This window comes from Oryctolagus cuniculus, chromosome 19 (genome assembly GCF_964237555.1).
Source record: "Oryctolagus cuniculus chromosome 19, mOryCun1.1, whole genome shotgun sequence".
Classification (NCBI taxonomy): Eukaryota; Metazoa; Chordata; class Mammalia; order Lagomorpha; family Leporidae; genus Oryctolagus; species Oryctolagus cuniculus.
This window is the reverse complement of record NC_091450.1, coordinates 41573823-41596768: the sequence shown is the minus strand read 5'-3', so window position 1 is coordinate 41596768 and position 22946 is coordinate 41573823. Positions and strand designations below refer to the sequence as shown.

The following is a 22946-nucleotide window of genomic DNA, read 5'->3' as shown; positions in this document are numbered from 1 at the left end:
ACTGCACTGGGGTTCCTATGCCTGTGTCCCGTGTGTACAACCAGACAGAGGCAGCCCCAGCCTGGTGGGCGAGAAATCCCACCCACTGCCTGCACCTCCCAAACAAAAGGCAAATACTCACTGCACGCTTTTTGAGGCATCGGCCACGGATACGGTGCTGTCGTGGCTGACCCAGGCCAGGCGGCTTCCACTGGCAGAGAAGCTGACCCCGTGGACCCAGCCACCAGTGCCACTGCCCCCAAACTCTGACATCAGCTGGCCGAAAGGCATCTTGCTGCCCCAGGGTGTACTGGCTGGCTTTTCATCCACTTCTTTAATGTAGGCAGAAAACACCCTGTGATTCAAAGGGCAAAGAAGGAAGGAAAAAGAAGATGAAGATACATGTATATACAAATAGGCCACTCTAAGTATCTCAGAACCCCAAGGCTGACTCATTAGAACTCTCAGTGCTGGCCGGCGCCGTGGCCGGAACCCTCTGTGACGAAGGTGGGTCCTACAGTCAGGTGTCACCAGGCTTTTTCAAATTCTCTCTCTTTGTTCCGTGAAAGGGAAAGGGACAAAGGAATCTGGCCCTCTGCCCACCAATGCTCTGCTGCTGTGTGCATTTCACCCCCTCTGAACCTGAAAACTTCCCACAAGAACGGGGGTGCCCGCCACCCCAGATGACAAGGACAGTGGGAGCTCTGGGAGACACACAGCATGAGACGGGCCGAGGCTGGCGCGTCAGCTGTCAGTCTAACGCCATGCTGTCACATGCTGCCAGGATCGCATCTGCGTTTCCCATCAGCATCACAACAGCAGCGCTTTTGTCACGAGCGCCGAGAAGGGACCTGTGGTCCTGGGCTCCACGGGCTCCACAGGCCCCACAGGCCCCACAGGCCCCACGGGCTCCACAGGCCCCACAGGCCCCACAGGCCCCACGGGCTCCACAGGCCCCACAGGCCCCACAGGCCCCACGGGCCCCACAGGCCCCACAGGCCCCACAGGCCCCACAGGCCCCACGGGCTCCACAGGCCCCACAGGCCCCACAGGCCCCACAGGCCCCACAGGCCCCACAGGCCCCACGGGCTCCACAGGCCCCACAGGCCCCACAGGACCGTGTCAAAGCAGCTCCATTTGTGGAAATCGATCTCAACAAGACTGCAACCTATTCCCTCACCGGGCGTTTCAGTCGATCCCAAGAATCCACACGGTGGGTTCAGTGCCACCTCCTCCCATTTTCTAAGGGAGTCAGAAGGACTCTGGCAGAGAGATCACCACCAACAAAACCGCAGAATATGAAGTGAACTGTCACCACCATAATCCCACCCCTGGAACCACTCACACGTGGAACTGTTTGAAAACCTGAGAATCCCTGGATACAAGTCACGGCCAGGTTCAGGGTGTGTCCTATCTCCCGCCCACCCTGGAGTCCAGTCCACCTGAGGCATCGTCTCCGTGCTTTTCTTCAGCTAACGGGTGGGCGGAAAGGCCTTCCTGATAAAGCAATTACCCGACAGGACCCTTAAAGCTCTTAGCAAAGTGGCTGCCTCGCCTCCAGCCTCAGGCTAACAACAAACACGTTTCCAGGACAAGGACAGCACAGCACAGGAACCGCTCAGCAGTGCACTGTCTGGCTCTGTTCTGTTCATCTTAGTTTCACTCTGGAATTTGCACTCTGTTGCCTGGAGTATGAAAGGAGAAATAACGCTGTAGAGGAGCCATACAGGAAGAAAAGGGGAGGAAGGGAGACAGAGAGAGACCGACAGAGAGCATGTCTGCACGTCCTATCCCTACACTGGAAACCACGGACATTCTGCCCAGGGAAGCTGTCCCCGCCCCACCTTTGATCTCCCTCCTCCCCCACTTCCACATCCGCTTCCTTCCTCATCAGTGACATCAGTGACGTGCACACTCGCTGCTTTAGTCCCTGTGCACGGCTCCTTTTCTGGACCACGAGCTCCTGTCACGTGGGCCCCTCACGGTGCCCGCTGAAGGAGGAGCAATGTTCAGCAAGTCCATCAGCTTCCCCTCATGCCCACCTGCATTTGAAGTCGCACGATCCTGCTGCCAGCAAAACATTGTTTGGATGCCAGTCCAGGCTGAGGACTGTGGAGCGTATTGGCTTTTTAATGTGTTTGCTTACCCACCTGCAAGAGGAGAAAATCATTATAGCTTATCTACACATCAAGCAACAGTCCCCAAGCAATCTACAGATGTGTATCACGTCTAAATGACGTGGGAAGGTAGGCAGCTGGAGAGAGGAGCTGAGGTTAGCCCCAGCCAACCTGCACAGTGTGTGACAGCTCTGCCGACTTCCGGCAGGACAGCCCGAGTGATGGCCCGAGATGTACCACCCAAGTCCCCTTTCCTTTCCATGCCCCTGAATCTTATCTTCCATGTTCCCAACGCTGCAAATCTAGGACCAGCACCAGCTGGAACGATCCAATATGGCTGCAGGATGCGGTCAAACATCTGTGGACCATTACAATGTCACTATAATCAAATTACTTACCGTGGGGGACACTCCCATTCCCATCACGTACCTCATGCCATGACACTTCCAATATATCCAAAAAAGGGCACAGAAGTGGGCGGCAATCAGGCCCTGCCCCACCCTCCACTCCCTTTGGATGTTCAATTAAGCCCGACCCCAAATACCACCCGTTGTGTGTGCTAGGACAGCTTGAATCTTTTTTTTAAATATGCAATTTTTAAAAAGATTTATTTATGTATTTGAAAGTCAGAGTTACAGAGAGAGAGGAGAGGCAGAGAGAGAGAGAGGTCCTTCATCCGATGGTTCACTCCCCAGTTGGCCACAACAGCCAGAGCTGCACCAATCCGATGGCAGGAGACAGGGTCTCGACATGGGTACTGGGACCCAAGGACTTGGGCCATTTTCCACTGCTTTCCCAGGCCACAGCAGAGAGCTGGATCGAAAGTGGAGCAGCAAGGACTCGAACTGGCACCCACATGCACCCACATGCAGGCGGGGGCTTTACCTGCTACGCCACAGCACTGGCCCCAACAGCTTGAATCTCGAGAGGGGCTTCTGTGTTGAGCTTTTTGTTCGTATTCTCTCTCTCTTAAGCTTGCCAGCACTCAGTTCTGGAGTGTGCACTTTTCCTTTGCTTTAAGTAAGTCCTGCTACGGTGTAGCTGCTAAAGCTGCCGCCTGCAGTGCCAGCATCCCATGTGGGCACTGGTTGAAGTCCTGGCTGCTCCACTTCTGATCCAGCTCCCTGCTAATGTGCCTGGGAAAGCAGTGCAAGATGGCCCAAGTGTTCAAGCCCTTGCACCCATGTGGGAGACCCAGAGGAAGCCCCAGTCATTGCGGCCATTTGGGGCGTGAACCAGCAGATAAAGACTTCTCCCTGTTTCTCCCTCTCTCTGTATTTCTGTCTTTCAAATACACAGATAAATCTTTTTTAAAAAACCTTGCTTTCTGTACCCCTTTACGCCTCCACCTTGGATTCTTTCATACGCGGAGGGAAGAGCCTGGCTTAAGCCCAGCCAGGGCCCACTGGCCACGGTGAAAGTGCCTTAGCAAGGTTCCCTCGCTGGCCACTAGGTCTCCTGGTAAAGGATGGAGAAGAACCTGATTAACTCTGGCTCTCCCCTTGGGATTTCAGAATACATATAATGTTACCACTGGACAAAAGTTAAAGTTGGAAGTTCTCTGAACTTTGGAGCTGACTCCTGGCACAGCGGATTAAAGCCACCACCTGTGATGCCGGCGTCCTGTCTGAGAGCCACTTCGAGCAATGCCTGAGTGCTTCCAATCCAGCTTCCTGCCAACAAGCCTGGGAAAGCAGGGGAAGAGAGCCCAAGTATCTGGGTCCCTGCCATCCATGTGACAGCCCCGGCCATTGCTACCATTTGGGGAGTAAACCAATGGATGGGAGATCTCTCTCTGTAACTCTGTCGTTCAAATAAATAAACTAATTAAAAAAGGAAATTATTTAAATTTTATTATAAATATTCAGTGATTTGTTATTTCATTTTGGGTTGTAAGAGAGCTTAATTTCTTCACAAGTCTCCATGATCTGCAACTTCTTTTATTTTTTCACAAAGAAATCACAACCAAGAAATTAGAAGAACATTTTTCTGGGGGGTATTAGCCACTAACTAATTCCCCAGTGCCATTCAGAAAAGATTATTTATGTTTACAATCAGTCACTATTTAGGCTTACGTAATTCAATTTCAGCCCCAAAACTACTGTTTAAAAACGAATCATGCCAAGTTGTTCAAAAGTTTGGACACTTAATACTGAATAAAATTTCTATGGAATCTTTTTCTTACAAACTTGAGAATGCTTATTGTCAAAAAGTCAACATTCTGAATTGTTTTATAATGCCGTTTTTCAAAAAAAATTATTTAAGGAAAAGAGTAGCAAGCAAAACAATCAGTTCAAGTGACTGAATTGCAGGCTTCTGAATACTGGATAATGAAATATTGTCCAACAGTTGAGAAACCGCCCTGAACATGACACCTTATACCGAAGCGAAGTCCGATTTTCCTCTATTTGAGACCACTCAGTGAATACAAATGTAAACAAGTACTGAGTCGGACGCCCAGCTAGGAGAAGGGTTTTCTGTACAAATTCCTAAGACTGCTGGGACTTAGCTGCCGTAAAGTGTAGCCATGTAGGAACATTAACGACGTTTGTTTCTTATCTGTGCATGCCAATGAAGCTCCCAGGTGATTTCTGACAGGCAGCATTCCGCTAACCTTATTTTTAACACACATGCGGAAGCAAAATGTGTGTCTTGAATTCATAATTCAATCTTGTTGCAAACTGACTTTCTTTCCAAAGGATAAAAAATTTCTGCAGTTTTTCTGAGTTATGAAATGCAGCACGATGGTCCCTTCCCGTCGCTGCTGCAGCAGAACGCAGAGAGAGACCACGAGAGTGAAATGTGTTCCCTGCTGTTTTTCCTGGTACACAAACATGGCCACTTCTGCACTAACAATCAATGCCATGTTGAAGGACATTTACCACCATTCTGAATACGTGCCAGGCAGAACAGAGTTGCTTTCCTATCAAAATAAGCAGGAGGGAGTAGTTAAAATAAGTAGCCACATAATAAACCCTTGTATTTTGATTGGCTCGGCTGCAAGTGATTTATACTTATAAGATTCTGGTGAATTTGTACTGCAGCAGCAAGTAAAATATTGCATATACCAAGACACAGATTCGGTCAGCACATAAGCTTCAAGGAAAGGAGAACACAGTTATCTGTAAAATCCAAGGTATTCTAAGTGAACAAACACAGTGGGAAAGGAAATCACTGAGCCTCTTTCAAGCTTGATGTATATACCAGAGTAAGAACACAGCAAGTTGGGCAGAACAGAGGGAGAAGAGGAGGAGCAGCCTGCAAAACAAGTTAGGAGATCAGAGCGTGGAAACAGTACCTCTATATTAATGAGATGAGATTTAGCCCGAAGTACACATAAGGAGGAAAGATGCTCAGACAGAATGGGAACAAAAAAAGTCTGCTAATGAGAAAAGCTGGACTTACAGTTAAACCTTCGCCCAGGGCTTCAAGAAGGCAGGACGAACACGGCAGCCCTAATGTAAAAGGTTCCAATGTGGGGCTGGCATGTGGCAGTGGGTTAAGCTGCCTGCAATGCTGGCATCCCATCTGAGCACTGATTAGATTCCTGGTGCTCCACTTCTGATCCAGCTCCCCCTGCTAATGTGCCTGGGAAAGCAATGGAAGATGGCCCAGGTCCTTGGACCCCTGCCACTCATGTCGGGGATTTGGATGGAGTTCTGGGATCCTGGGTTTGGCCTGGCCTAGCCCTGGCCATTGCAGCTGTTTGTAGAGTGAACCAGCGGATGGATGATGTCTTCCTGTCCTACTCCCCATCCCCAATTGTACCTCTCAGAAAGATTAATTATAAAAAAAAAAAAAAAAAACAAACAAACAAACAAAAAAAAACATTTCACTACTGCTTACCAGTCATTCTCAGACTCGAAGTAACAAACAGAAATGAGCCGTGCTCCACTTCCCACAGCAAATTTGTTTTCTAGGGGCGACCACTTCACAAAAGTCGCTGCGCGGTTAATCCGCAGGATCACCAGGGTCGGCTTCCAGACGCCGTCCTTCTGACTCCACACGTAGGCGTTGCGGTCTGCCCCGCAGGTGACAATGCGGTCGCTCTTGGGAGCCCAGTCGATACCTGCAAGTGAGACGTAGGCTGTGTGCTTTGCCCAGGCAGTGACGGTGTGACAGTGATTGGCAGGCCGGGGCGGGGGGGCACACTTCACACAAACGCAAGGACGTTTCTCCGCAAGGGTCTGGGGCTCGGGAGGCAGGGTGGCCAGAGCAGGCAGAGCGCAGCACGGGCACTCCTTCACCCCTCCCACACTACACAGCGCCTCGAGGTCTGAGCTCCATTCCTGTTTCTTTCCTCTTTATTAGATTTTTCTTTGGTTTAAAAATAACCTTATTTATTTACTAACAGATGTCATTCCATGATACTAACGGAGGGTTTAATACATGACATACAACTAAAACAGCATCCAGAATAAAAAACCATCTTCCATAAACAAGGAAAGAGTCTAAACTGTGATCCATTGCATAGTCTCCTGAAGGTCTCTGAAGGTCTCTCCACCCCAAATATCTTCTCTACAAAATGCTGGCTCTGTGAAGAGTATGTCAGCATCTTTGCATCTAAGCTAGGAAGACACCTAAGTGCGTAGCTGAACGTATGGTTTCCTTCTCTTATTTTAGCAGACTTCTACTCATCCTGTACTTCCATGAAGGATCTCAAAGTCAAGGTCACTTCGTTACACACCCATAGCAAATTTACTATGACTCAGTCATTTTATATTTATTAATGCTTCATTTTCTACAAATAAAATTTCACACTGAAAAGTACAGAAATATTATTAATTTTTATTATGTTTCCCTAAAAATCAATAGTTGGTATTCTGTATTCATATAAATCAGCCTCAATAATCATAAATCATAGTGACTTCAACAGTATGAGAAGTTCATTCATTTGTTAGCTATATCAGTAGCTCAATTATTTGAATCATTGAAGGGAAAAAATATGGGAGATTGTATTTAAGAGGAGTATATTTTGATTTTAGATCCATTCATCAAAGGATTATCTTGCAATCCTCTTTATTAAATTTCACTTTTTAACTACAAAGGCAATACCTATCTACCATTACAAGATAAACATCACAAAGAGACCCATAGAGAAATCATAAGACCTGCCCGCATACACATCCCTCCCCTCCCAAATGGTACAACTATCATGGCAAACATTACCCCTTGTTTTCTGTAAATTAGTGAACATTATTTCAGGACGGTAATCTTATCCTCATTTCCTAACTCATCTCCTCAGTGCTGAACATTTTATTGGTTTCCACTCATTTGTTAAAATAGATAAATAAAAGTGGAAATTTTTCGGCCGGCGCCGCGGCTCACTAGGCTAATCCTCCGCCTTGCGGCGCCGGCACACCAGGTTCTAGTCCCGGTCGGGGTGCCGGATTCTGTCCCGGTTGCCCCTCTTCCAGGCCAGCTCTCTGCTGTGGCCAGGGAGTGCAGTGGAGGATGGCCCAAGTAATTGGGCCCTGCACCCCATGGGAGACCAGGATAAGTACCTGGCTCCTGCCATCGGATCAGCGCGGTGCGCCGGCCGCAGCGCGCCGGCCGAGTCGGCCATTGGAGGGTGAACCAACGGCAAAGGAAGACCTTCCTGTCTGTCTCTGTCTCTCACTGTCCACTCTGCCTGTCAAAAAAAAAAAAAAAAAAAAAAGTGGAAATTTTTTTAATGATGTAGGATTATCTCATAGTAGTATAATAAGATTGTCATAATTTTAGTATTATATCTTGGAAAATTATCAAGTCAGCAGATTTTTGTAGATGAAGAGACCAATTTTATAAATCTTATGAGGTCAAAACTTATAGATTTAATAAAGTTTTGTGATATTACATTTGAAACAGATTTTTTCACTTTATTTTTCTTTACTTTTACTTAACTGTGTGCATTACGTGAAATTTTATCCTTTATTAATTGTTATTTATTTTAAATTTATTTCTTTTCACTTTATTTGAAAGACAGAGACAGAGGGCAATCTTCTATCAGCTCATTCAGTACCAAATGCCTGTAACAGCCAGGGTTGAGCCAGGCAAAGGCAAGAGCCTGGAATTCAATCCAGGTATCCCATTTAGGTAGCAGGGACCTAAGTACTTGACCTATGACCCACAGTCTCCTTGCACATTAGCAGGAAGTTGGATCCGAGGCAGAGGAGTTGGGACTTGACCCAAGCATTCTGATACAGGATGTCAGTTTCCCAAGCAGTGTCCTAACTGCTGGACAAAATGCCCACCCCAGAACTTTTATCTTTCAGAGGGCCTAACTCAGAATGCCTTACTTTTATCTTTCTTCTTTTAAGTGCAGGGATTTAGAATGGCTTAAAATGAGTATAGCATAAAACTCAAGACTTTTTTTTTTTTCCTACAACATAAAAGAAATTTTGGCGGCTCACTATGGATTCCTTAAAAATTTCATTACACTGGGACTGGTGCTGTGGTACATTGCCCAAGTTTCTGCCTATAGCACCAGCGTCCTATATGGGCATCGGTTCGAGTCCCGGCTGCTCCTCTTCTGATCCAGCTCCCTGCTGTGGCCTGGGAAAGCAGTGGAAGGCAGCCCAAGTGCTTGGGCCCCTGCATCCCTGTGGGAGACCTAGAAGAAGCTCCTGGCTCCTGGATTTGAATCAGCCCAACTCCAGCTATTGTGGCCATTTGGGGAGTGAACCAGCAGACAGAAGTCTTCTCTCTGTCTCTCCCTCTCCAACAAATAAATAAATCTTTAAGAAAATGCAAAATATCCAAAGACTCAAAGAGATACCAACTAACTGCAACCATTTGTGCATCCATTTGGATCCCAATTAAGTTAGTGGATATTATCAAAAAATACTGGTTATTATTAAAAAGTATCCTTATCTTTTAGAGGTTCAGACTGAAATCTGAAATGACACAATGTCTCGGCTGTGCTTCAAGACTGGCTGTGAGCTGTCGCTGAACGTGGGTGGTGAGTACAAGGGCTCATTATGCTATCCTGTTTGTTAAATGCTTAAAATTTTCTACAATAGAACTTTTTAAAAAACAGAGTGATCAAATATGTAACACGCAAAAACCCGACTCCAGAGAGCGGCCCCAGCACAGGGCGCGCCTTCTGTGCAGTGCTGTCGCCTCCTCTCCAGTGCGTCACGAGGTCCTCCCCCACGGTCACCAGGCTTTCTGGGAAAGCACGTCTGATCTTGGGCTCCTGCCACAGAGTTAGATTTCTCCAGCAGCAGTTTTTTTAAGATCTAAAAAAATGTCATTTGAGCACTTAAGACAGAAAACAGGCCCAAGTTCAAAAGACCCCAAAAGGGAAGTACGGGGAGGAAAGGACAGACTGACGGCTTCACATTTCTGTTTCTTTGGTCTTTCATCTTAGCCTTTTCTCATCTAAAAAAAAGTATTTCCTAATGTTATTATTCCAAATTAAAGAGGACTTATTCTTAGGCCATGGGCAAAGGGATTTAAAGAAAATAGGCCAAACCTAATAGAAATAAGGCCACGGGAAAACAATAGCAACAAAAATAGAACTGAAGGGGCCGGCGCTGTGGCATAGCGGGTAAAGCCGCCGCCACACTGCCGGCATCCCATATGGGCGCCGGTTCCATTCCTGGCTGCTCTATTTCCCATCCAGCTCTCTGCTGCAGCCTGGGAAAGCAGTGGAGGATGGCCCAAGTCCTTGGGCCCCCGCACCCACATGGGGGACCCAGAGGAAGCTCCTGGCTCCTGGCTTCGGATCGGCATAGCACCAGCCATTGAGGCCAACTGGGGAGTGAACCTGTGGATGGAAGACCTCTCTCTCTGTCTCTGTCTCTCTCCGTAACTCTGTCCTTCAAATAAATAAAAAATAAATCTTTATTAAAACAAAAACAGAACTGAAGTCTGGAGCTGGTTTGTGGTCTGCGTGGCTCCCAGTGCACAGGAGCGGCACATGCAAATCACTGATCACAGCAAGAAGGCCAGGCAGTCTCTGCTGGTGAATGTGACAACTTAGGTAAAAGAGCTGGACTCTCAAAGCATGCTAATTTCTTCCCCTGGACAGGGGCAAAGATATTTATGCAAATCAGTATTTTAGGGGATTAGAGGCAAAATTCCAGGATCTAACTAAAAGAAAGAAAAATCACTGTAAATCCTACTGCTGCCCACTTAAATGCAAATGTCGTTGCGAGGAGGGGGAAACCCCAATCTAATGACTGTGAGAAATCTGTACATAAAAAGTTATGGTTATGCTCAAACTGTTCAAAATAAGTGATTAAGTCAAACTATTCTGCCATAAAATAGGATAAAAAAAGAAGCCACTATGATAGTAAAGATCAAGGAAGCTCTCTAAACAGATCAGAATTAATTCTTTTGAAATTTGATATCTAAATTTGGTTTACCAAACTGTGAAAACCATTGTAAAAAGTTTTCCACTTTTACCTCTCATTCCTCCTCCTCCGACACTTGCTTAACAAACTGCATGGCTTGCCACCACTACCCATCTATTGACTGATCTTTTGTCAAAGAGAAAAGCTGATGTATACTCAGGAATCTGCCCTGAGCCACACGCTCCAAAAATCTCACCTTCCACATGTCAATGAGACATCCCCTCAGTGGGAAAATGGTTTAAGAGTTAAGAACGGAAAAACCAGAGAACTCAGTTGCCTAACACACATCTGAAAGTATGCTCAATTCTTCTTAAATCATGAAAATACAATTTACAGAGACACTACTACCTTTCACTCATCAGATACTATCAAGTATGGCTGGGAGGGGACAGGCATTGTGTTACAGTGGGTTAAGGACCTATCAGAGGGCCTGGGATCAAATATTCAGTTTCCTGCTAACACACCTGGGAGGCAGATGATCGCTCAAGTCTTTGAGTCCCTGCCACCTACATGGGAGATCTGGATGGAGTTCCTGGCTCCTGGCTGCCTTATATCCAGCCCCAGCTGTTGCAGGCATCTGGAGAGTAAACTAATAAACTGAAGATCACTCTCTGTCTCTCCTCCTCTCTCTGACACTCTGCCTTTAAAATAAATAAATAATCTTCTTGAAAACTAAAATATGTGTTGTGTGTGGGAAAATGGGCACTCCCATAAATTACAGGGCTGAGGAATGAAGGGAACGTGATGCTGCCCAGCAAGGCTGAGGATGTGCACACCTCCACAGCACAAGTCCACCCCCACGGACGCTCACAGGTGAGCACACACAGGTACAGCGCTGCAGGACCCTTCAATGTAATACGGAAAACCTGGAAACAGCCTAAACATCCTTCAGGGGAGGAAAGGGTAAATGAATGAGGTATAAAATGCCAAAGAGCAGTTGAAAGGAATAAACTTAATTTAAATACATCAACATAGATAGATCTCAGAATAAATATCAAATGCGAAAGCCAGCCACAGGAGATGTACGGTGTGATGTCATTTATTTAGCAGTAAAAATACCAGCTGAGAGCACCAGAGAGCGCAGCGCAGGATGATGTCATAGCCAGGTGGAGCCTGTCTTCTGGGGGCGAGGACTAGGACTGTTGGTGAGGAGACTCTTACCAGTATCTACAGCGACACTATTCCATCCTTCCTCCTAACTTTCCTGGCACAGGGGAAATACTGGTAATTCCGACGGCAGACAATCTGCTGTGGAGTACCTGTTACATTAAGTTTTGTTCTTCTCAGTCTTTTGGAAGGTCTTCCTTGCCCCAAAACAACACAAAGGAAATTCCTTCCAGACACTAGGCCCCTCAGCGCTCGGGAGCAGTCTGGCTTACATTTTCACATTCCATCGCCTGGTCTGAGCTCTTCAGTGCTCACACGCACTTGGTTTAGGGCTTTCTGTAACACTAGTGGAGCGCTGGGTACCAGCTGGGCTACAAGACATCCGTAACAATCGACACCATGACTGCATTTTCTTTGTTGTCTAAAGAATATGCAGTGAGTTACTGCACGACTGTGACCACCACAGCCCTCCTGGTTTATCAGACTCTCTCTGAATGGAAGCGCGCTTCAGCCGGAAACACCACTCCAAGCCCGTGGCTGTCTTCCTTTACCTGTGATGTGTCCGTTGTGCTCCTTGAGTTCATGAGCTTTCACCCACTGGCTCCCGTTCTTCTTGTAGATGTGCACTTCGTGGTTATTGGGACTAAGGGCGATCTCTGGAGAAAGAGGTCAGCACAGTGGTTAACACCTGAACGTGAAACGGCCATCAAAAGACAGCAGGTGTTTAAAACAGACTGAAGGAACAGGAAGGCTGTTTCCAGAAAGCAGTCTCCAAACTCACCCCGAAGAAGCCTTCTTTACTTCTATTTGGTCCTTGTATTTTAAAATATTTTATAGGGGAACTAAATTTAACAACACATTTTCCTAGAGACACATGTAACTGCCAGTTATATATTCTAACCAGCAAGAAATAAATATTGTTATCCTTAGCTAAAATAATTTTAGCTCACAGTAAAAATGGTGACGTATTAGTTCACATGTGCAATTTTATTAGAGATAAATATTTAATGTCTCTTTGACTTTCTGAAATGCTGAAAATAACTTACAGACTTGCGTAACTGCTTCATGAACCCAGGCTGAAACCACTAGTTTATCAGAAAACTTTGATTCTGTTGATGAACTATACTGAAGTTCTCCTTTATAATAAAGTCAACACAAATCACAAGACTGGGACCAGCAATGTGGTGTAGCACGCTAGGCCGTCACCTGTGATGCTGGCGTCCCCATCAGAGCACCCGTACAAGTCTGGGCTGCTGTTTCTGATCTCACTCGCAGACAACACCTCTGGGAAAGTAAGAGATGGGCCAAGCGCCTGAGCCCCTGCCATCCATGTGGGAGATCCAGACGGAGTTCCAGGCTCCTGGCTTCAGCCAGCCTAGCCCCAGCCACTGCAGCCATTTGGGGAGTGAACCAGCAGATGGAAGATCTCTTTTTCTATCTTTCCTTCACTTTCTGTCACTGCTTTTCAAATATATGAAATAAACCTTTTTTTAAAATCACAAAACAAAATTATGTTTTCAAGAGAAATCTCCTTGACCAATCCAAAATATATGAGAAGTGGATTTTTAAACTCTTATTGATGTTCTTTTCATTGGTGTCTCCCATGCAGGTAGCAGGGGCCCAAGCACTTGGGCCATCCTCTGCTGCTTTTCCCAGATCATTAGCAGAGAACTGGGTTGGAAGTGAAGCAGCCAGGACATGAACCATTGCCCATATGCAATGCCAGCATTTCAGGTGGCAGCCTTACCAGCTATGCCACAAGGCCAGCCCCTAAAATTATCTTTTTAAAAATTTTATCTAGCTGGTGCTGTGGTACAGCAGGTTAACACCCTGGCCTGAAGCGCTGGCATCCCATATGGGCGCTGGTTTGAGTCCGGCTGCTCCACTTCCAATCCAGCTCTCTGCTATGGCCTGGGAAAGCAGTAGAAGATGGCCCAAGTCCTTGGACCCCTGCACCCACATGGGAGACCCAGAGGAAGCTCCTGGCTCCTGGCTTCGGATCAACACAGCTCTGGCTATTGTGGCCAATTGGGGAGTGAACAAGCGGGTGGAAGACACCTCTCTCTCTCTCTCTCTCTCTCTCTCTGAGGCCAATTGGGGAGCGAACCATCGGATGGAAGACACCTCTCTCTCTCTCTCTGTGGCCAATTGGGGAGTGAACCATCGGATGGAAGGCACCTCTCTCTCTCTCTCTCCCTCTGCCTCTGCCTCTCCTCTCTCTGTGTAACTCTGACTTTCAAATAAAGAAATAAATCTTTTAAAAAAATTTTATCTATTCCTTTTTATTTATTTGAGATGCAGAGACAGAGAGATGGAGAGATAGACAGGGAGAGCTCACATCTAGTAGTTCACTCACCAAATGCCTAAAACAGCCAGGGCTGGGCCAGGGCCAAAGTCAGGAGCCAGAAATTCAATTCAGGTCTTTCTTGTGGGCAGGGACCCAAGTATTGGTAGTGAGAATGTAAAATGGACATTTTGGAAAATGGTCTGCTAATTCCTTAGGATGGTCAGCATAGTCATCATGTAACCTCACAATTCAAGTCCTAGGTACATCAAGGGAACTGAAAACACATGTCTGCATAAAAACATATTTGAATGGTCTTCGCAGTTTATTCTAACTAGCCAGTGTGACGAAACAACCCAAAAGTCCACCAAGAAAAACAAATACAATGTGGTATATTGCTACAATGGAACAGTATTCAGCCATGAAAAGGAATGAAGGGAGAATGGTTCCAGGAGCCCCTAAGATACTAGCATCTGTGGATGCTGCAGTGCCTTACACAGAATGAATAGTATTTGCATATAACCTTCACACATTCTCCCATATACTTCAAATCTTTGGATTACTTACAATATCTAAAAAAATGTAAATTTTATATAAACAGTTGTTATATGTATTAAGAAATAATGACAAGGGGGAAAAGCACATTTGTTCAGAGCAGGCATAATTTTTTTCCCCTCTGAACATATGGTTGGTTAAGTCCACGACAGCAGATCCTGCAGACGCAGAGGGACAGGTCAGTGGTACTGTAAGGTCCCCTACTGTGGGTGAACCCTGAAAAGATAAGGCACAATGAAAGAAGCCAGGTGCAAAGAGGTACTTAAGATTTTAAAATTTTCAGGCCAGCGCTGCGGCTCACTAGGCTAAGCCTCTGCCTGCGGCGCTAGCACACCGGGTTCTAGTCCCGGTCGGGGCCCCGGATTCTGTCCTGGTTGCCCCTCTTCCAGGCCAGCTCTCTGCTGTGGCCCGGGAGTGCAGTGGAGGATGGCCCAAGTGCTTGGGCCCTGCACCCCATGGGAGACCAGGAGAAGTACCTGGCTCCTGCCATCGGATCAGTGCGGTGCGCCGGCCGCAGCGCGCCAGCCGCGGTGGCCACTGGAGGGTGAACCAATGGCAAAGCAAGACCTTTCTCTCTATCTCTTTCTCACTGTCCACTCGTCCTGTCAAAAATAAAAAAATAAAAAAATAAATTTTCAAAAAAGAGAATGACTACTAATGGACATAGAGTCTCTTTCTGGGGAGATGAAAACAGAAATCAGTTGGTAGTGATTGTTGAAAAACTGTGAATATGCTAAAAAAAAATCCCACTGAATCGTACACTTTAAAAGAGTTAATTTTAGCCGGCGCCGTGGCTCAATAGGCTAATCCTCCACCATGCGGCGCCGGCACACCGGGTTCTAGTCCTGGTTGGGGCGCCGGATTCTGTCCTGGTTGCCCCTCTTCCAGGCCAGCTCTCTGCTATGGCCAGGGAGTGCAGTGGAGGATGGCCCAGGTGCTTGGGCCCTGCACCCCATGGGAGACCAGGAAAAGCACCTGGATCCTGGCTCCTGCCATCGGATCAGCACGGTGCGCCGGCTGCAGCGGCGGCCATTGGAGGGTGATCCAACGGCAAAGGAAGACCTTTCTCTCTCTGTCTCTCTATCTCTCACTGTCCACTCTGCCTGTCAAAAAAAAAAATAAATAAAAAAAAAAAAATAAAAGAGTTAATTTTATGTTATATGAATTACATCTTAACAAAATTATTAAAGTTATTTAAAAAAAGATACTTGAGGGGTGGGCATTCAGCCTAGCAGTTAAGATGCCAAATAGGGTCAGGCGCCGCGGCTCAATAGGCTAATCCTCCACCTAGCGGCGCCAGCACACCGGGTTCTAGTCCCGGTCGGGGCACCGGATTCTGTCCCAGTTGCCCCTCTTCCAGGCCAGCTCTCTGCTGTGGCCCGGAAGGCAGTGGAGGATGGCCCAAGTGCTTGGGCCCTGCACCCCATGGGAGACCAGGAGAAGCACCTGGCTCCTGCCTTCGGATCAGCGCAGTGCGCCGGCCGCAGCATGCCAGCCACAGTGGCCATTGGAGGGTGAACCAACAGTAAAAGGAAGACCTTTCTCTCTGTCTCTCTCTCTCACTGTCCACTCTGCCTGTAAAAAAAAAAAAAAAAAGATGCCAAATAGGATGCCTGCTTCAATACTGCAGGACCTGGGTTAGGTTCATGGCCCAACTCCTGACTCCAGCTTCCCAACGATACAGACCTGGATGGGCAGCACTGACGGCTCCAGTAACGGAGCTACTGTCACCCATGTGGGAAACCTGTGTTCCCAGTTCCAGGTTCCAGTCCTAACCTAGCCTCGCTGTTCCAAGTATTTAGGGAAGTGCAACAGTGGGTGAGAGCTCTCTGTCTCTTCGCCTTTCAAATAAAAAAATTAAAGAGAAAAAAAAACAAAACTTTAAGGACACTAAATATTTACCTTTTTAAATAACTTATATGGGGGGCCAGCACTGTGGTGTAGTGGGTAAAGCCATTGCCTGCAATGCTGGCATCCCATATGGGCACTGGTTAGAGACCCGGCTGCTCTATTTCAGATCCAGTTCTCTGCTATGGTCTGGGAAGGCAGTAGAAAATGGCCCAAGTCCTTGGGTCCCTACAACCTGCGTGGGAGACCTAGAAGAAACTCCTGGCTCCTGGCTTCGGATCGGCTCAGCTCTGACCATTGCAGCCATTTGGAGAGTGAACCAGTGGATGGAAGACCTCTCTCTCTCTGCCTCTGCATAGCTCTGCCTTTCAAATAAATAAGTAAATCTTTTAAAAAAATTCATGGGCATATTATATATCTATCTCTATAGATGTTTTTACTTTTTGATGATCACTTTGTATGCTAAACTATGCCTACTTTTTTTTCTTAAAGACATATTTATATTTATTTGAAAGGCAGAGTTATAGAGAAGCAGAGGCAGAGAAAGAGAAAGAGGTCTTCCATCTGCTCGTTCACTCCCCAGATGGCCGCAACTGCTGGACTCGAACCAGTGCCCACATGGGATGCTGGCACTGCAGGCGGTGGCTTTACCTGCTATGCCACAGTGCTGGCCCCATAAACTGTGCCTACTTCTAAGAGACTTCTCTATCCCTTTCTAGTCTGCTTGTACTAGAAGACTAGAAACTCAAGCTGATGAAGGACGCAGTACCCTATAGCTCTATAACAGCTTATTTCTAGGTTGTAATGTTCTGATTAAACACTGGATGAGTGTGGCATCATGGCATAACCGCACAAGACCCTAAGTTGGGGCTGGCGCTGTGGTGTAGCAGGTAAAGCCACATCCCATAAGAGCACCAGCTGGAGTCCTGGCTGCTCCACTTCCGATCCAGCTCTCTACTATGGCCTGGGAAAGCAGCAGAAGACGGCCCAAGTCCTTGGGACCCTGAACCCACATGGGAGACCCGGAGGAGGCTCCTGGCTCCTGGCTCCTGGCTTCGGATCGGTGCAGGTTTGGCCACTGCGGCCATTTGGGGAGTGAACGAGCAGATGGAGACCTCTATCTCTCTCTCTCTGCCCCTTCTTCTCTGTAACTCTGCCTTTCAAATAAATAAACCAACCTTTAACAAAAAAGATCCCTGAGCTGTCAGGGTACTGAAAGGGGTCTATTTGATGTAAACCTTTAAGTGGTACTGTAGAAAAAGAGGTCGACAAGGAGCCAGAAGGCTTGGGTGCTAGCAACATTTCCAACATTAACTTGGTATGCAACCACTGGAAAGTCCTTCTGCCACCCTGGGCCTGGCTGCTGGCCCCATAAGCCAAAGAATCTATCAGTTGTCAGCTGAACTTTCTATAAGCCAAAGGACTGACCAGGGTACCTTGTGAACCGGTATCAATAGCTTTATGTCCTTTCTACACGACACTGAAATATGTGAATCTGAAAAGTGCTTGAATCTGAGATGCAGCAAAGGTGCCAAAATACAGCAGCAAAGCTGACAGCATACTTACGGGTACGATCCCTGTTCCAGGCATGACAGGTGATTGGCTCTAGTAAAAACTGATGCAGAGACATTATTCTTAGTGTTTTCAAAAGATAGAAAGCTGCAACGAACAACAACAAAATCACAAATTAAACACAGTATTTAAGTTATCTGAGGATCTTAATATGTTTGGGGATAAATAAATCATTGTTGCCCCATAAGAAAAGAACCAATCTGAATTTCAAAACTTAACCATTTAAAATAGAACTAGCATTGTAATCATGAATACAGAATTTATTCTATTAACGATCATCAATGGATTCTCAAACCATAGGTTAGATTACTGGATACAGTATATTCAGTCTCAGATGATCACACCACAGATTATTTACTAATTACAAAGGGAAAAACACAACTTCACAATGAAGAAAACTGGCAGTCACCGCCTTAAACAAGCGATCAAACTTAGAATCACAAATAGTGGAACAATCTACCCTGATGGGTGGCAACTGCGTACATCATCACTTATAAATAGTGAGTCAAATTATCATCCAGACCAGAATATCTTTGAGATCAAAAGGGACACTATTAATAATTACAGTGAGACAACAGGTCACAGGACTACCCTAGAGAAACCTAGGAACATCACTTATCTACAAAGCATCAAGGCCAACAGCAGTGACTCTAAATCTAATCATGATCCAGACCTAATTTCCAGTTTATAGAAAATAAAAGAGAGGAATTGGTTAAACAACACAGAAGGAAATAAAGAATTATAACCAGGACATGTACCATTCCACAGAACAATTATCTTAGACTGCTCAAAAATGGCAACAAATGCGTGGGCACTGGTGCAGGGGTAAGACTATAGACCCCCTATCAGGTTTCCAGTTTCAGTAATGTGCATCCTGGGAGGCAGCAAACGGTGGCCCAGGCACTCAGGTCCCTGCTGCTCAAACAGGACACCCAGACTGAGCTTCAGGCTCTTGGCTTCAGCCGGACCCAATCCTGGCTGTTGCACAGGCATTTGCGAGTGAACCAGGAGAAGGAAGATCTCTCTTGTCTTCCTCTCTGCCGTTCAAATCAATAAATATTTTAAAAGGCAATATAGGGGCAGGTGCTGTGGCTCAATAGGCTAATCCTCCGCCTTGCAGCACTGGCACACCGGGTTCTAGTCCCACTCGGGGCGCCGGATTCTGTCCCGGTTGCCCCTCTTCCAGTCCAGCTCTCTGCTGTGGCCAGGGAAGGCAGTAGAGGATGGCCCAAGTGCTTGGGCCCTGCACCCCATGGGAGACCAGGAGAAGCACCTGGCTCCTGCCATCAGATCAGTGCGGTGTGCCGGCCGCAGTGGCCATTGGAGGGTGAACCAACGGCAAAGGAAGACCTTTCTCTCTGTCTCTCTCTCTCACTATTCACTCTGCCTGTCAAAAAAAAAAAAAAAAAAAAAAAAGGCAATATAGGGAGAAAGGGAGAACCATTCTAAATTTAAAGAGCTATCAAAAACAAATTCAATAAACAAAACAGGATTATAATCTATGTATTTTAAAATATCAATAAACGATGTATGCTGTACAACAGAATAATCTGTATACGTAACAGTATGGAAATTATTTTCATTTTTCTTAACTATGATTATGATATTGCCAGCCTGGTTCCATGGTGTAATGGTGAGCACTCTGGACTCTGATTATGATATTGCCAGTGGGTAGGAGAATGTCCTAGCTATCAGGGTATAAAGACTATGAAGTGTTTAGGGATGAAGAGTCATGATGTCTTCTGTAACTTATTTTGATTCAGGAAAAAAAAAAAAAAAAAAAAACCAAAAAACAGAGAGTATGTATATGTGGTGAAATGTTAACTGGTGAATTCAGGCAGGGGGTTGTGATACTACTTTTTAAACATCATTAGACTAAAAATGAAATGAACTTCTCTGTACAGATACTCAAATCTAGACTCACTTAAGAAGCAACCATTACTTGAAATGGGAGGAAATTCTTCAGAAAAGCAACTCGTCTTCCACCACTCCTGACTTTATCATTTCTAAGAGGCTCTCTCACTACAAACTCAAGTTGCAATACATTCAGGTGCCCGTAGTCATGTTAACACAGGGTGGAGAAGAAATGAGACAGGGTTCCTGATGAAAGCAGGGAATGAAAGGAAGGGTCATCAGAGGATGTGAGAGGCACAAGGAAAGCGGAACCCAAGGGGCAGAAGAAGTAAGTGCACCATGAAATAAAACACATCTGATATCCTGAACGGACACACAACTGACAGCGTTTCACGTTCCGTTCTGAGAATGAGACATTACTTTTTTTCTTAGATATGTTCTGGAATTCAAACTGCAATTCACAAAGAAAAAGACTTTCACTGGGGCCTGCGCTGTGGTGCAGCACATTAAGCTGCCACCTGCGATGCCGGCATCCCATATGGGGGTCTGTTGAGTCCCAGCGGCTCCACTTCTGATCCAGCTCCCTGTTCATGCGCCTGGGACAGCAGAAGAGGATGGCTCAAGAACTTGGGGCCCTGGTACCTACCTAGGAGACCTGGATGGAGTTCTGGGCTCCCGGCTTTGGCCTGACCCAGCCCTGGCCATTGCAGCCACTTGGGGAGTGAAGCAATGAATGGAAGATAGCACTCTCTCTCTCTGACTTTCAAGTATATAAATAGATCTTAAAAAACCACTTTAACTGAAAAATCTAAAAAAAAAATTGTAAATGACATTGCTTAATTTATTCTCTAAAAGGAAGTTTCCAGATGCTCACTGAATGCTTCTCTCATCTCTGGTATCAAACACTTACCCCAAATTGTTCTGTCACAACTGGTTTTATTCAGAGCTACTCAAAATAACATGTCACGTCACAGAGATCTCCTTAACTAAAAGCGTTCAAAAGCCACATCTGATAAGCTCCATTGTTAACTAAAACAAAACTAGTCTGCAAATTAATTATTTAATGTATATATCTATGTGCAACAAAAACACACATTTAATGTACAGTTAAAGAGGTACTGCTGCAAAGACTGTCTCCTTCAATTCAGTTTTATAATTCAGTTTTACAAGCACGGTAGCAAAGCTTTCACAGGATGGCACAATTATTTTCTAACTTCGTTCAGTCATTTAAGTTCCACAGCTGGACATACATTCAGACCCATACTTCTTTTATAATCATGCAGCTATTTCAAGCCTGCAGGCCAAGACACTACTCATGCCTATCAAACTTATAATGTACCTGGTCAACACATCTTACGTTTACCAAACTCAGTGAATACAGAAGAAATTCTAATAGCATGAATTTTGTACCTTCTGTCATAGGGTAATAATTATAATTTCTAAACTGTGGCTGATAGTTAAATGAAGTCTGAAAATCTTTGTCTTAATTGGGCTAGAGAGACACTGAGACAAAAAGGAGGTGACATCAAACTGAACCAATTTCTGCTGCTGACTGCACTGCCTGGCAATGGTATGATGCCAGGGAACCCTCACTCCTGTGCTTTTCCTACTACTCAGAGCAGACAGTCACATCCATGTATAACTAGCCATGGGCTTTGGGTCAAGGGGACTTGGGTTTCAATCCTGGCTTGGACACATACTGGATGAGACCATGAACAAGCTACTCCCTATCTCTAATATCCCACTGAAATCACAAGGCTTCTGGTAGAAGGACTAAATGGAACAAAATGGAAAACAGGTAGTATACAGTCTCGCCCAAAATAGATCTCAGTAGGTTAGTTCCCTTTCTTCTCTTGACCCAGGGCTTTTGAATCCTCTGTAGAAGTAGCCTCTGAACTTGGTTAGTATCCTCTGAAAGTGGAAATGTCAACTTATGCTGCAAATTCTTGGCCCTACTCCTACGGAGCTGGAAAGTATTCCTGCGAGTGTGAATTTCAGTTTCCTGTTCAGGGTCAGTTTTCAAGATTGTGATTCATCTGGTTTCTAATTGCCCTCATTACCCAACCTAGCACAGGTACTCTAACAAGGTCACCACACCCTCCCCAACATTGAGACAGGCTCTGACTCCAAGCGCCAGCCTCACGAGCAGACCATCTTAAATGTCTCTATGCAGGACCCGTCTTAGCATAGCATCATATTAACTAGATCAAAACACAGCTACTCTCCCTCCAAAGCAAGACTTAATTTTCCAAAGTGATCCCTTCCTTTTAGCAGACGAACCCCAGAGGCTTCCTGAACACCCCGTGTCGGAAGCAGCCACACAGTTAAGGCATAAAATTGGTAACCTCTCTTCTGTTTTGAGAGACCTGGAAACCCAGGATTTCTGAAACCGAAAGCTCTGCTAAAATTGATAAATGAGGGCAGAACTAAGATGGCTTTAGTAATTCAGGCAATGAGCTGAAGTAGATAAAAGAGTCTAAGGCTGCAATACAAGGAACAGATGGCTTTATAATCAAAGAGTCCAAAGACACAGTCTAAGCGCCTACTGTGTTCTCAGCAGACGTAGGCACACGGTTGGTGCCAGAAACATAAATAAATCCCAGATCTTTCTGGTCCTAAAGTCTGGGGGTGGAGGGCAGGCAGGTAGGGAAGGGAGGTCAGACAGGTACGCACAGCCATGCCCGAAGCAGAAACAATAGCCAATATCGACTGCGCACCTCCCCTGGGCTAGGGAAGCATTCTATGCAAGTTATACGAGTAATCGCACTTGGTCCTCAGAAGACCCTTATGGTAAGTGGGGAAACGGAGGCACGGACAAACGATCTCCCCAGGGCCATCCAACAAGTCACCGGTCCAGGACCGGCACTTCGGCAGGGCCACATACAAGACTCCCTAGGGCCAACCCGAGCGCAGAGGAGCGGCCCGAGAGGGTCCCCCGTCGCAAGGATGCAGAGCCGCCCCGGACAGCAGGTACGCGCTCCACGGGCGCCCCTCCCGGGTGCAGAAACCGAGGCAAGCGATGAATGGCCCCTCGTGACGCTCGGTGAGCGGGAGCGCATCCCGCGTGAACAAGGGACGGACACGGGATGTTCCCGCAGGAACACGAACGCGCGGGCTGCGAAACCAATGCCCGCCCAAGTGCAAACAGGACGGCGGCGCCGGACAAGGGGCATCGGAGGCGGCTGGGGGCGCGGAACCCCCGCAAGAAGCGATCTGTCTGCGTGGGGACCCCAGAGACTTGCGGGTGGGGGTTCGGTGGCCCCGGGGGTCCTCCACTTCCTCGCGAGGCCC

At 46.5% G+C, this 22946-nt stretch overlaps 1 protein-coding gene across 1 annotated transcript in view; it reads right to left on the bottom strand.

The window, feature by feature from the left end:
- The window catches only part of ARPC1A (actin related protein 2/3 complex subunit 1A), a 28602-nt gene that overhangs the window by 5366 nt on the left and 290 nt on the right, over positions 1 to 22946 (bottom strand). Inside the window, exons 2-6 of the mRNA XM_002721868.5 lie at positions 17796 to 17888; positions 12094 to 12198; positions 5943 to 6165; positions 2022 to 2129; positions 122 to 334 (exon numbers count right to left, since the gene is read on the bottom strand). Coding sequence (XP_002721914.1) covers positions 122 to 334; positions 2022 to 2129; positions 5943 to 6165; positions 12094 to 12198; positions 17796 to 17859 — 713 coding nt within the window. The 5' untranslated portion in view covers positions 17860 to 17888. The remainder of the gene's footprint in view (positions 1 to 121; positions 335 to 2021; positions 2130 to 5942; positions 6166 to 12093; positions 12199 to 17795; positions 17889 to 22946) is intronic.